At 38.7% G+C, this 14,179-nt stretch overlaps 1 protein-coding gene across 2 annotated transcripts in view; it reads right to left on the bottom strand.

The window, feature by feature from the left end:
* Positions 1–14,179, bottom strand: part of CAMK4 (calcium/calmodulin dependent protein kinase IV) — a 199,043-nt gene that overhangs the window by 72,063 nt on the left and 112,801 nt on the right. For both annotated transcript variants that reach the window (XM_050328440.1, XM_050328441.1), the window contains exons 3-4: positions 1,791–1,853; positions 1,115–1,197 (exon numbers count right to left, since the gene is read on the bottom strand). In XM_050328440.1, coding sequence (XP_050184397.1) covers positions 1,115–1,197; positions 1,791–1,853 — 146 coding nt within the window. The remainder of the gene's footprint in view (positions 1–1,114; positions 1,198–1,790; positions 1,854–14,179) is intronic.

Here is a 14,179-nt window from a genome sequence, read left to right as displayed (position 1 = left end):
AATCTTCCCATCAAGGACTGTTGTACACTATCCAGCCTTCCTGAAAATGACCTAATCTGAAGCTGCATGGATATATAAAGGGCTATGTATAGGGCTATTGTTCTTGACCAAGGTTCTCTCCAGCTCAGGACTGAGCTTTCACTGGTTCTTTAGCTTGCAGCACATCTCTCCTCATAGTTTTGGTTAAGTATTGAGATGATATGGGCCTTCTGATAAACTAAAGATGTCATAGGAGCAGTTGCTTTTGTTGTTATTACTCACAAATTGTTCTTTTCAAGGTCAAAGCTAAGCCCATTGTACAAACAAACAAACAAACAAAAAGTATGATTTTGTTTTTTCCAGTCAAAGATACTTTTAGACTGAATCTTTGATGTGTTTTTGTATAATAGCCTTCTAAAATACTAAACTTTAGCTACAGAAGTAGGAAAATCAAATCATCCCTCCTTATTTAAGTTGGAAATCATCAGTGACAATGAGTTAATTCATTTACTCAAGGCAGTATCAAAGTTTGTCATATTGTCTCTTGCTCTAAAAAAACAAATCCCTACCAGTAAAATATCCCTCCAATATTATTATAGAATTATTTCATGTTATGCATATGCACCTACTCCACAAGCATGTGCAGCCTCATATGTAAAACCTTCAGAACCCAAGGGCTGTCTTGCAGAACCTTTGTAGCAAAAACAGAGGTTTTATAAATGCAATGAATACCAAAGGGAATTTCTGGTTAGTTTGATTACCAAATTTTTATTTGACACAACACTATCCTCCTGGCAGACTGATTTCCACTTGTTTCATGATGATCTGTCTCCATTTGCTCCTTTCTTTTGCCTACTGTAGCACACTTAATGCTATGCACCTGCTGAGCACCTTTCTTCAATATTTTTCCATTTTTTTATTCTCCATTTTCAATTCTCTGTGTAATTTCCAAAAAGTCTCCTGATAATTACATTTCCAAGCACATTTTTAAGCTATTTCTTGCAGACATTTATCCATGTGAATAAACCATTATGCTGATGAAATAATAACAATAATTACTAACACATGGATTACATATAGAGAAGAATCTAGGCCTTAGGGAAGATACTGAGCAAAGTGTGTACGGGTAACTTACCTGTCAAATAGTTCTCCACCTGTGACCAGTTCCAGAACAAGACTGATTTCTGTAGGGGTCTCAAATATCTCCTTCAGTTTTATCTGATAAAAGACAACAGAAAGTATTTATTTTGCTTATTTGTCTTCTTGCTGAGCATTTTCTGGGGGTCAACAGTAGGACACAGACCACAGCTGGTAAATCTAACTTGTTCTCTCCCACCTTTTTTTGTTTGGCTGGTTTTATCTCCTTTGCATTTTTTTTTCTTTTTCTTTCTTTTGGTTATTTTCTTACTCATACCTCAGTGATCTCTATGAAATACAGCAGTTTAAGAGGCTGTCTGCCAATTTTTCAAAGAAACTGAAGAGTAAAACCTTTCCTACCTTTCAAGGACTGACAACATCAACTTCCACTTTTATTTGCAGAACTTCTTTCACCTAGTTTCTCACTCATCTCCATAAGAACATCAATGTTTTATAATATATATAATATATATATTTTATATATATATAGTATAATATATATATAATATAACTCAACAGGCTTTCATAAAAAGCTGCTAGCATGCTCATGAAGAGAACCCAAAGCTTTAATCCGGGTCTATATTGATGAACCTGAACAGTCATCTCTCATGAATAGAAAGAATTTTAAAAAACAGAGAAACAAATGTGGAGTGAAAAAACAAGTCTAAACTTACAATGTTTGGATGTGAAAGACGGAGAAGAACTCCAATTTCTGTGCGGACAATTTTCTTGTCTACCTGGTTAAAATAGGGGAAGGAAAAATTGAAAAAAATTATTCCTATGTTCACCATAGAAACTTCTAACTGTATTACAGGAAAATATGTATGAATAGCATTTCTAGTTCTCCCAGGAGAACTGCTTGATGTGAGACACACAAGTCAAATAAGAGTAATTTTCCATTAATATGAGACAGAAAAACATCTGCATCTAGCAAAAAGATTTCAGATATACCTGTAAGTCATGCAAGAAGAATATAAGAAAGACATCTGGAAAAGGTGGTAGAATTCCTATTTGTACTCAGGTTCTGCCCTTGCCTATTGCTACTTATATTGGTGGTAACCGACCGCCAGCTGGATGCAGCCCCGTTCACCAGCACTCTCTGGGCCCGGCCCTCCAGCCAGTTCTTAACCCAGCACAGAGTGCCCCTGTCCAAGCCATGGGCTGCAGCTTTTCCAGGAGTATGCTGTGGGAGATGGTGTCAAAAGGCTTTACTAAGTCCAGATAGACACATCCACAGCCTTCCCCTCATCCAACAGGTGTGTCACCTGATCATAAAAGGAGATCAGGTTGGTCAGACAAGACCTGCCCTTCCTAAACCCGTGCTGGCTGGGTCTGATCCCTTGTCCATCCTGTAGCTGCTGTGTGATTGCACACAGGATGATCTGCTCCATAACCTTGCCAGGCACTGAGGTCGGCTGACAGGCCTGTAGTTTCCCGGGTCCTCCTTCCAGTCCTTTTTGTGGATCAGCGGGACATTCGCCAAATTCCAATCATCTGGGACCTCCCCAGAGAGCCAGGACTGTTGGTAAATGATGGAGAGTGGCTTGGCAAGCTCTTCTACCAGTTCTCTCATCAGCCTCGGGTGGATTCCATCTAGTCCCATGGATTTGTGAGGATCCAAGTGGCTCAGCAGGTTGCTAACTTATAAGCATCCTGGAAAATGGTCATTTAGATAGATTTTACAACAGAAATCAGGGAGCCCCTGGTGGTCTAGTGGTTAAGGGTGTGGCGCTGTCACCGTTGAGGCCCGGGTTTGATTCTTTGATTCCTGGTCAGGGCCACTCCTGGGCAGGTGGAGCTCGTTAGCCCTTAAAGGCAACCCATCTACATCCTGAGGACCTCGCTGCCACCGTCCAAGCTCGCTTGGCCCCAGCAGATGAACCTTAGGATTAAAGGGTGGGCTCAGTTCCGCGCACACTGTGTCTCACCTAAAAAATCCAATGCGCAGGCTGGAAGGTGTAAAGACCTTCCCCGGATCTTCCCTTGCGAAGACTGGCCATTATTATTTATTATTACAACAGAAATGAGCAGGTATAAGTGACATCAATTGTTCCAGAGTAAAAGCAGGACCATATTTAGTCATGGCATCTTATTACAGACAGCCTGTTTTATTACTTCTACTTTCTTACCTTCTCCTACACTAAATATAGATAGAGTTATATGAACACTTACCTTATTTCTGCTCCTTCCAAAAAAGTGTACCTACTATATCAGGGCTAAGCTTTCTTATTTTTAGTTTGGGTAGGAATATCAGCAATTCAACTACTTATTTTGTATTTTCCTATCATTATCCTATCAAATAATTTCCTGACAGAAATTATTTGCTAGGATGAGAGTTATGAATCTAACTCTAGAGTGTAAGTTGCTATAGTAACAAGTTTTAAAACTTAGATAATTTAATCAAAATATGATATTACCACAAATATTTGAGCAGGTTAAGTGTTTGGCTAGATCAAATGCAGTGGTCTAATCTGTGTAGATGTAATAACTGATCAAAATGAGGCTGCAAAACTGTTTATTTTGTCTCCTCCTCTTTCCTTATATTAAAATTACTCACAGAAGTGTCAGTGAGAACTTTGTGAGTATATTACAGTCAAGAATAATAGGGTAGAACTGATGTCTGTGAAGAAAAAATCCATCAAATGTTAACTTTCAAATATTTCACAGTTCCACTAGTTTAGTAATTATCCTTTCTATCCTTTATTCTTTGCTTTTAATCTATGCTAAATGGGCTAGAGTATGCTTTTGGTCAGACATTTCATCAGTATAATTTGGTTTCTATTTAAAAGACTACATTTCACTGTGTGAAAAATGCTAATTCTGTTGTATAAATGAATGGTTGGGTGATTTTAACATTGATGCAATTTTACTGAGTTGCATTTTTTGTTTGCAAACTGTAAATTGCAAACAATTAAGAGGCATTTGCTACTTTAGCCCTGTAGAGCACCAATTACTGAGAAATTCATGTCAATTTAAGAAGTCATTTGCCAGGTAATCCTGAAATAATCATTTATCAGCTCTTCACCACTGACCCTAGGCATGAAGATTTCACTGGGAGAAAGCAGCAGTCCAGAAACCCCATCCACGCTTTTAATTTATATTAAAGCATTTACTTTAAGGTAATCATTCCTGGATTGTTCGTAGTATTTTGTGTCTCCAGTTATTTCACTTCTCTTGAGTTATGCATTTATCCCCTTCATAGGTATGTATCTGCAAACACCATGTCTTTGAAATTTGATATTGGTCATTCAGTGACATAACCTTAGGTTTATAATCAATGTATTTCTAATTTATGAATTTCAGATTATTTTGACAAAGGAAAGGACTAGAAAATCCCTAATGAAAGCTGAGATTCTTTCATGTTTCCATGCCCCAAATTGGTGAAATGGAGTGATGCTACAAACCACTGAGATGTAAAAGTGTTTTTTTTCTCTGAATTAAATGAAACAAGATGAAATGAACTTCCACTGTACATAGATTACCCCAGCTGCTGCCTTGCAATGTGGTACACCACCCTTAAAACCTGTGGCCAGTAGATGTACTCTGTACCCTCAGATTTAGTAGAGAGCAAGAAGAAGAGTACATTCCTCATCCCAGACGTTCAGTCCCTCTTTCCCCCAGGCAATGTGGACATGGAGGGGCACATTTGCCCAGGTGTGACCACCATATAGGCTGGGTGACAACACAGTGCCCAGGCAAGGAGTGTGAAGAAACCAATGCAAAGAGCTTTCAAGGAGCTTCACAGGACTGTCCACCCCAGGGAGCATGTTAACCCCAGCTCTGCACAACTCCTTAATTAATATCCTGCCTCTTGACTCACACGAACATCTCTAATATGAGTAATGAATTCTTTATTGAGCCACAGGTCAGGCTCTGAGTATGTGTTTCTTTGCACTTACAGGGGGCATGAGGCAAATCATTATCGGCTTGCCACCAAACTATTAAAAGTGCTTCCAAGAAACACCGTTTATGTTCATCTCAGTTAAAGTAACTGCTCTGAAGCCTAACCCTTTCTGTATTTTTTGGCATCAGTTGTTAATTACCATTTATAACTTCACTATTATTTTGCCTTCTCACAGTTAAGCTGAAATATTAAAACTTACAAAGACACACACTACACACAAACAGAGCTCTCGATTCCCTGGTAGTCTAAAAGGTCTGTTCCCAACTGTTAGAACTACACACAGGACTGCTGGTTACTTGGCTAGTCTTGAAAGGTTTGAAGAAAAAAAGAAATAGGCTTGAATTTAAAGACTGAATTTAAATAAATCTGCACAAGAAGAATACTCAAAATACAGTTTAAAGTCTTGCTTTTTAACTTCAGAATGTTCTGAATAACAGGAATTCCAGTTTCTGCCCTGTTTATACAAGGCATATCCTCTCACACAGTCTTTCATTCAGGACTTCAAGGATAAAACACTCTAAAGAAGACTTCTGAATGTGCTTTTACATCTTTATAAAGCTGGGTAGTATATTGAAAGCATCTGAGCTGGTTTATGTATCAGTGGAAGATACAGAAGGCAGTCTTCACCAGAAGTGATAAAGAATCTTGGAGGCTACAAAAAGTGATATGGCATAAGAATCCCAGAACAAATGAAAATAGAGGCTTATATGTGACTCAGTCTGAGTTACTCTGGTGTAATTCAGTAACCAACATGGCAATGGACAGTAGGTAAAAGCAGAATTAAAAAAAGCTGACCCTTATGAATGAAAGGATGCTTCATTGCTCCAACTAGGACATTTACTTAGCAGTTTCTTCAGATGATTTCACTTATTTTCTGAACTTCTTTTGAATGAAAATAATAGTTTCTCAAGTAAAGAACTCCTCCCATATTTTAGAGGCTATTCTTGCTGGGACATTGTTTGAACTTCTTAGCAAGGTGTGCAGCTCTCTCTTGTGTGGGAACAACCTTTGTACTTCTAATGAACAGATATTATCCTTACAAAAAAAAAAAAAGTTCAAAATAATCTTTTCGTATTTTAAGCTCGTCAGACTATTTTGGCTCAGTCATAATTCAAGTTTAACATGAGGTACCTGAAAAACACAATAAACAATACAATAAAGCACAACAGCAATTGCACAGCCTTGTCGTATCCTCCATAAACTCCACAGGGAGTTTTCATGATGTAGGTGTACTGGTTTTGGCTGGGACAGAATTAATTTTCTTCACAGTGGCCTAACACAGGGTTGTGTTTTAAAGTTGTGCTGGAAAGAGTGTGAATAACTCAGGGATGTATTTGTGATTGCTGAGCTGGACTTACACAAAGCCAAGGGCTTTTCTGATACTCACTCCAAACCACCTTCAGGCTGTGGGTGTACAGGAAGTTGGGAGTGGACACAGCCAGGACAGCTGACCCCAATGGACTAAAGGGATATTCCAGACCACAAGACTCCATGCTCAGTACGTAAAACTGGGGGAAGAAGAAGGAAATGGGGGGCCATTCAGAGTCCTCCCGAGACACTGTTACACATGATGGAGCTTTGCTTTTCTGGGGATGGCTGAACACCTGCCTGCCCTTGGGACACAGTGAATGAATTCCTTGTTTTGCTTCACATGTGTGTGCAGCTTTTGCTTTCCCTATTAAACTGCCTGTATCTCAACGATGAACTTTCTCACTTTTACTCTTCTGATTCTCTCCCCATCCTGCTGGGGATGAGTGAGTGAGTGGCTGTGTGGTGTTTAAGTTACTGTCTAGATTTAAACAACAACAGGACGTTATTGAGAAATTTTATTTTGAGCTTCCATAAATAAATAAGGATTATTAATTTAAAAACAAAAAGTAAACTATTCATTATTAGAGCAACTATTTTCTGCACACAAGTCCACACTCCCAGTTTGAGGCTGTAATCCTTCAAGTGATACATGTTCCTCAGACTGAACACATTTGCATGGAAATACTGCCAGTTACATCAGTGTCCTTGTATTTGTCCTGTGAAGTGACTAGAAGTCTAGTAGTACATGCAAATCTGCTGACTGCAAATAGCTGGGTTTGTACAAGCCGAAAGGGTATTAAGCTGTCTGCATGTGACAGGACTGCTAATCTGTCAGCAGTAAACTGCTCCATCAAAGAAGTAACATTTCAGTTTCTGAAAAAGCACAGTACATTTGCAGGCAAACCGTCAGATAGATACAGGTGATTTGTGGGATTGTAAAAAACTTCAGCACAGTAAATCACATGCTTGCATATCTGATTAAGAGGACTTTCATCTTCAGTGGTACAGATGACCAGATGCAGTTAACATTCCCCAAAGACACACTATCCTTTGTGAGAGGGTCCTCTTGTTCACTTACATCAATTTCATGGCATCAACAAAGAGTGAGTAGATGGGTTTGGAGGCACTTGGAGTTTGCATAACATTTGCAACAATACATTTTATGTCTGAGTACAAAACAAGTTATATGTTCTTTAGAACAGGTCTCATTATATCCTGCAGTGTAACTATCTGACAGTTTGGTTGTTACTTCTTTTCCTGACTCGTTTATACACGCATTTCTGCAAATTCTGTTAGATAATTATTGAGAAGTTTATGCAAACAAATTGCAGCCTATTACATATTCATGGTTGCTCATTTCAGCTATTCACTTTTTATATTGTGTTCCTGCCATTGTCACTGTTCCCAAACCTTGGTGGAGGAGGACACTTTTAAGATGCAGGAACAATGTGTAAATCAAAGGTAAGCACTTCCTTTGTTTTTGTCAAAATAGATACATTTATAGGACTATTTATAAATTCATAGATTTGCCATATTCTTGTACATTCTTGCTTTAAACTTATACAGTTACAAATTCAAAGCTGTTCTCTTTTCTCATTGAAGTTTTATTAATTCAGCTTTTATACTAGGTGATGCACCCAGTATTAGACATCTGACATTCTGTAAAAGGTTTCATATTCACATCACCCCTCTAGACAGATACAATGCCGCATAACAGTAGTCCCTTAGAAATTAAGAGCTATAAGACGGTAGGACATTTCCTGTCACACTGTACAATATTTTATTGTTAAATTACTCAAATTTATCAGGAGTTCTCGGCTGCATGATAAAGACCTGGGATATATTATGTTTACTTATATTAGGCAAGTGTAATGCTTGTTGCAGTTCAAGAAATTTCACATAAATAGTAAGTTTGTGTACCCATTCTTCTCTCAATCAACTCACACTTAGAGAACCATCAGAACATTTATTATTCCCCAGTGAAGGTTTGATGCATTAATATTGTTATCTCCATCACAGACACCAAATAATTTCATGTGATCAGTGTACTGGTTTTGTCTGGTACAGAGTTAATTTTTTTCATAGTAGCTTTCATGAGGCTATGTTTTAGATTTGTGATTAAAATATTGCTGATAACACAGGGATTTTTTAGCTATGGCTAAACAGTGCTTATGCAGTACTTTTGCAGCATCAGGGCCCTTTCTGCTTGCATGCTTCCTTTCTTCCCTTTCTGTCTTGCATGTTTCCTCTTACGAATCACCCTGAAACTCTGGACCTGCTGCTTTAATAACACCTGTACTAGGAGACTTGTAATCTCCTGATCCTAGACAGTTCTTCTGGTAGGTCAGCCCCAAACACTGATAACAAGAGGTCCTGACATCTTTTCCGTGTTGCTTGATAGTATTCCAAATTTACAGGAACCATACACATGACCCCATGCCCCAAAACTGCTTCAAATTTATACGTTATGTACTTTGTAATTTGAATAACACAGAAAAAAATGGTGGATTCTCAAAGGAAAACAGGGAAGGAATCTCTTGCAGAAAATTTTCAGGGACTGAAAATGAAAAATATTTTGTATACTTGGAGGATGATATAAAGAAGCATGTATAGATGGTGAGATGGTTAAGAAAGGTAGGCAGATGTGAAAGCAAGACCTTATAACTAATACAGAGTGGTCACTTCATAGATTAGAAACTGTGAGCCGAGACTTTCTTGTTAGCACTGGGTCTCAACAAATAACACCAAAATTTATAGGACTGCTTTTGTTCCTACATCTCTTCAATCCCCAAGGAGGATGTCTCAACTACATTAATAGCAGCACATTAACTTGCCTCTTCTGCCAGGGTCTATGAGTTGTACTGGAAAAAAAAGACAAGTGACTGAAAAGGCTGAGAGCAGCAGGAACACACAGTGACTTCCTTCTCCAACAGGTCATCTCCATCCATGAATTCTGTGCACAGGAGCCACAGCGTGCCTTACACATTTGATCCTGTGTTCCCTGATGTTCATACAAAACCACAACCCCAGACAAGCTGTTGAAGTATGGAATGAATAAGTAGTCTGTGAGGTGGCTGAACAGAGAGGCCCAGAGGGGCATGAATTCTACTCAGAGGCCAGTGAATAGAGGCGTACCCCAAGCATCAATATGGGGTCCAATCCTATGTCAAGTCTTCATGAATGATCTGGATGATGGGACAGGTGCACAGGCCAAACTGGGAGCAGGGGCTGATGCACCAAAAGGTACTGTTGCCATTCAGAGGGACCTGGACAGGCTGGATAAAGGGGCTGACAGGAACCTTATGCAGTTCAACAAGGGGAAGAGCAAAGTTCTATACCTGGAGAGGAACATGCCCAGGCCCCAGCACAAGCTGGGTGCTGCCCAGCTGCGAAACAAGAAAAGGCCCTGGGGGTCCTGGTGGACACCAAGTTGAACATAAGCCAGTGATGTGCTGATGTGGCAAAGGCACAGCAGTTTCCTGGGCTGCATTACAAGAAGTGTTGCCAGCAGTTCAGGGGAACTGATCCTGCTCAGCACCGGTAAGGCCGCACCTGGTATACTGAATGCAGTTCTGCGCACCCTGAGGGACAAGGACATGCCAGAGAGAGTCCTGTGAAGGGCCAAAAAGATGATGAAGGGACTGGAGAATAACCTGGAGGTGAGACGGCAGATTTTACCTGTGAAGTAAAGCATGCAGGACATAGTTGTTGATGTGCTATGAACTGTGGTACCAACTGCCTGGATTCAAATATTTTCCAGATCTAGTTCCTAACCTTGGGACCTCATGTGCTTCCCATCCATAAAACATGGAATTACTAATGTGTGATCCCACTATGGTGATGTAACTGCAATACAGTAATAATACAAAAATAATAACTGAAATTAATTATAATGGTGAAATTAATAATTCTCCTGGAGTTCTGATTAACAGATTTTTGTCTTCTCATTTGTACACATTAGGGATTTCATCTCCAGGAATTATGACTTTGCCTACAAATTCTTGAAAGCCATATAAAAAGTTCTTTTAACTTTGCATTTTCTCATATTTTTACTTTTAAATCCTTTATCTACTGTGTTTGCCACTGAATCCAGAAACCTACTATTACTATCATGCTATTTCTTCTTGTAGCACTATTCTTTTATTGGTTTATAAAGAGCTGAAACGTATATGAGTGTTATGCATTTTGCAGAAAAAAATCTAAATTTCTGGAGGCTGATGTTCTTTAGAGGCCTGCTTAGAAGCCCTCACAAGTCATCATGTAATCTTTGCAATTCTAAAAAAAATGAAATCAGAATTCTGTCCAGCAATGAAAGTGACTTGAATATGGTAGGACTGAAATGCAAAATAAACCATCTTATTTAGGATTTTTTTTTTTTTTTTTTTTTTTTTTTTGTGGAAACGCTTCCAGCTGTTTTCAACTGTATCTACTGAAAATATACCCAGTTGGAGTTTGAAACATCTACTCATTCAATATTGGCAAAGTGTAAAGGAATAACTTGGTGGAAACAAACTGTTGTATTTGAAGGCTGCTTAAAGTGAAGGGGGAGGAAAAACAATGAAAGTGGGATAAATTTTTTACTTTTGTAGGAAAACGTTTGATTAGTTATTTTTTATTTTTATGGTTTCATTTTTTGGATTTAGGTGGTGTGTTACTGGGTTTTGTGGTATTTTTGGTTTTGTTTTGTTTATTATTTGTTTGTTTTGTGTGTTTTTTCCCTTAAGAAAACTCTTCTTAAGTGACTTGAGCAGAGGGCAAGTTTAGTTTGGCAAACACTTGTCATGACACTCACCCACACACAGCTGTCAACTTCAGCTTAGTAAGTTGGATTGAATCTTAGTTCTAACCTTAAGAGATCCTCTGATCAGGTGGAGTTATCTCAAGGAGATCAGACACTGACTTCAGGATTTTTCAAAGAAACTTCAGTAACAGAACCCGGAGATTGTGCTGCTTACACAGCTGCTGTGTTAATTTCCATCTTTGCCGTTCCATTTCTCCCTACCTGGAGTTACTGGTTAGTTTTTCTCTTGAAGGACATAAAAATTATTAAGATCACCTCAGCCAAAGAGAATATATTTTATCTGGAAATAAACTAGTTTGTCAAGTAGTACATGCTGATTACAGAGTTCTTGGTAAAATAAGTCCTCTCTACTGTAGACCTCATGTGGACTTGCCTCTCTGAGGGGCTGCAGAGAGCTCAGGTTCAGAAGAATAAAGCCAGGATGCCACATTTTAACTTATACACTATTCCTGATTTATTCCAACATCTGAATTGCCATCGTTGGAGAAAACACTGTCATTTCTTGTCTTTTGACCTCTTCATATTTTAGTGCATACTGACAGCTTTCTTTAATTCATTATTCTACAGCATAGCACAAACTCAATCTCTCTCCCCCCAAAAGAATAGTAGTCACACTTGTGATGAAAGCATACACATCTGAACAGAGCAACTTCCTAAAATGCAGAGAGAGAAGCATTTCAGAGACCAGCAGCACAATTTTCATGGACAATCCATTTATGCAGAGGCCCTGCCTTTTCCACGCTACAGCTCCACCCTCCACCTGGTCACATCTCCATATTTCTTTAATAGTCTGTAAATAAAGGTTTCCAAAGAGGAAGACTATAATCATGGGATAACCTAGCATTTACCCCTGCACCACCACTCAGAAATGCCATTCTTCTGTAGGGTTGCACCTTTGCTTTAGGCATTAAATGTAGCATCACAGAAGAACACATTCTGTTCCTATTCCCTGCCCTGCCTCGCAACATTTATGTGCACCCTGGACATATACAGCTCCTTTAGGCTTGTTTATAGCCATGAAGAAGACAAATCACTGCAGACAGGGAAGGAGCAGAATGTGCATGGGTAGGCTGGTGGAAGAATATCTGCAGCTGAGATCATTTCACATGTGTTCCTGCTAAGTAATTCAAAGCTAAACGTGTGTCATTTGTTTGGATTTAGTTTCTTTTACTTAATTTATCATCTAAGGATATTTTTTAATTTCTCAGAACAACTTATTCAGCAGTGCAGTGTATACAGTAGATTGAACTTCCCTGAACTGAATAACAAGTTGAGCTTTATATTTTTGTCTTTTTATTTGCTGATCTTCGTATTTCTGAAAAATAAGCTGTGAAGACCAGAAACGAGTGTTAGCTGACTACCTATAAATTAAGTAAGGAGAAAAGAGACATAATACATACTGTCTGTTCTTAAAATTTTAACCCAAGGTCTGACTTACTTGGAATAATACAGCAATTCAATCTACATGGTGACAGGTAAAAAATATTTTTCTATATTAAGTGATTTTACACAACATCTGCACTATACTGTTATGTAATACAATACAATGGATTGTGGATGATGTTAAATAACTTCACATATGTGGAACAGGCTTTCTACAGTTGTAGAATGGGATTTTTTTTTTCTTTTCTGAAGACTGTTCTGACAAAAACAATTTTTTTGTTTCTTTTCAAGGAATGAAACAGCTACAATTTTACTTTTCAGTAAAATTTCCACTTTCACTGAGAGGTGTCTGATTTCATACCTTCTAAAGCAAAAACCTACTGGTAACTTAGTGCAGAAAAAAATCTTTTAGTTCTCTCTTTTGTACAGCATTTATGCAAAATTAACTTCTTTGTTCCTCTTTAGACCCTATGTATTTGATGGACTTAACTTCTACTGAAAAGCCAGTTTTGGAAAGTAGTGAATCAGACAGTGGAATCCAGACTCCATTATAAATGAAGGAAAACTGGATAGAAGCAGTGGAAAACTCAAAGCCTTACCACCTTATTTCTTTATTCAAGCTGATTTTGACTGTTTGGTTGTTTTATTTTTTTAATCATTCAGTAAAAACCGAACAGTGAGAACTGCATGAGAATGAGATGATGACTTGGATGATGAAAAATGAGAAAGCCAGGAAAAATAATTTACATATGTAATAGGTAGTACTGCAGATGGATTGCTAAGTAAGAAATTACTGTTTCCATTTCATTACCAAGAAATGAATGGCCTGTCTGGTGTGTGCACGTATGTGTGTGTGTGTGAATGAATAACAGAAGATAATGTGTGAGCTAGTTGACAAAATAATTCCTTTTTAATGATGAGTGGTGATACCTTGGAGTTTTGATGTTTTAATTTTTTTTATTTTTGTAGACCTTAGAAGTAGTTATGTAGTAAATGTAGATTTTAGAGTAGCAGCATATTATCCCTTTACCCTTAACACATCAGCTCAAACCCCTGTTACCCATTCCCATATCAATTCCCTAAATTCCATAGCCTGTTTAGTCTCTTTTTCAAGGTAGAATTGTAGAAGAACACCCTAACCCTACGGAACAAGATATAGCCATAGACCAAACAACCCTCAGGCCTAGAATTCTGGAAGGCCTCCAAGGACATTACGTGCTCTGAGGAAGATGAAGATGAAGAAGAGGGGGTCCCAAAACGCCCCCAGACCCAATTCTCAAGAGGCGTGGTGGGGGCAGAACCTGGGTGGTGGCTGGACTGGATTGGGTGAAAATCATTATAAAAACTGTGGACATCTGTATTGCGAGAGCGCGCTGGGGGTATTCCAGAAAGCCTGGGGGCTCATTAAAACTTTTGTATCCTTATCTTATCTCCTACCTAATTTGGCTTGGAGTCTTTTTTTCCCCACAGCCATTTAGGCAACAGTTTGGTGACTCCGTACGGGGAATCGAGACCTGTGACTCCTCTGGATCGGTATTCCGTTTTGCAGGGATTTCTTTCCGGCCGGCATATCTTGAAGAATTCCTGCTCTGATCTTGGGGGGCCCAGCTTCTCGGAACTGCATGTGGAGGAGGTAAGATAAAGAACAAAACTCCTAGAGAATT

The sequence above is a fragment of the Myiozetetes cayanensis genome, unplaced genomic scaffold (genome assembly GCF_022539395.1).
Source record: "Myiozetetes cayanensis isolate MyiCay16 unplaced genomic scaffold, myiCay2020 scf4, whole genome shotgun sequence".
In the NCBI taxonomy this organism is placed as follows: Eukaryota; Metazoa; Chordata; class Aves; order Passeriformes; family Tyrannidae; genus Myiozetetes; species Myiozetetes cayanensis.
This window is presented reverse-complemented; position numbering and strand designations above follow the sequence as displayed.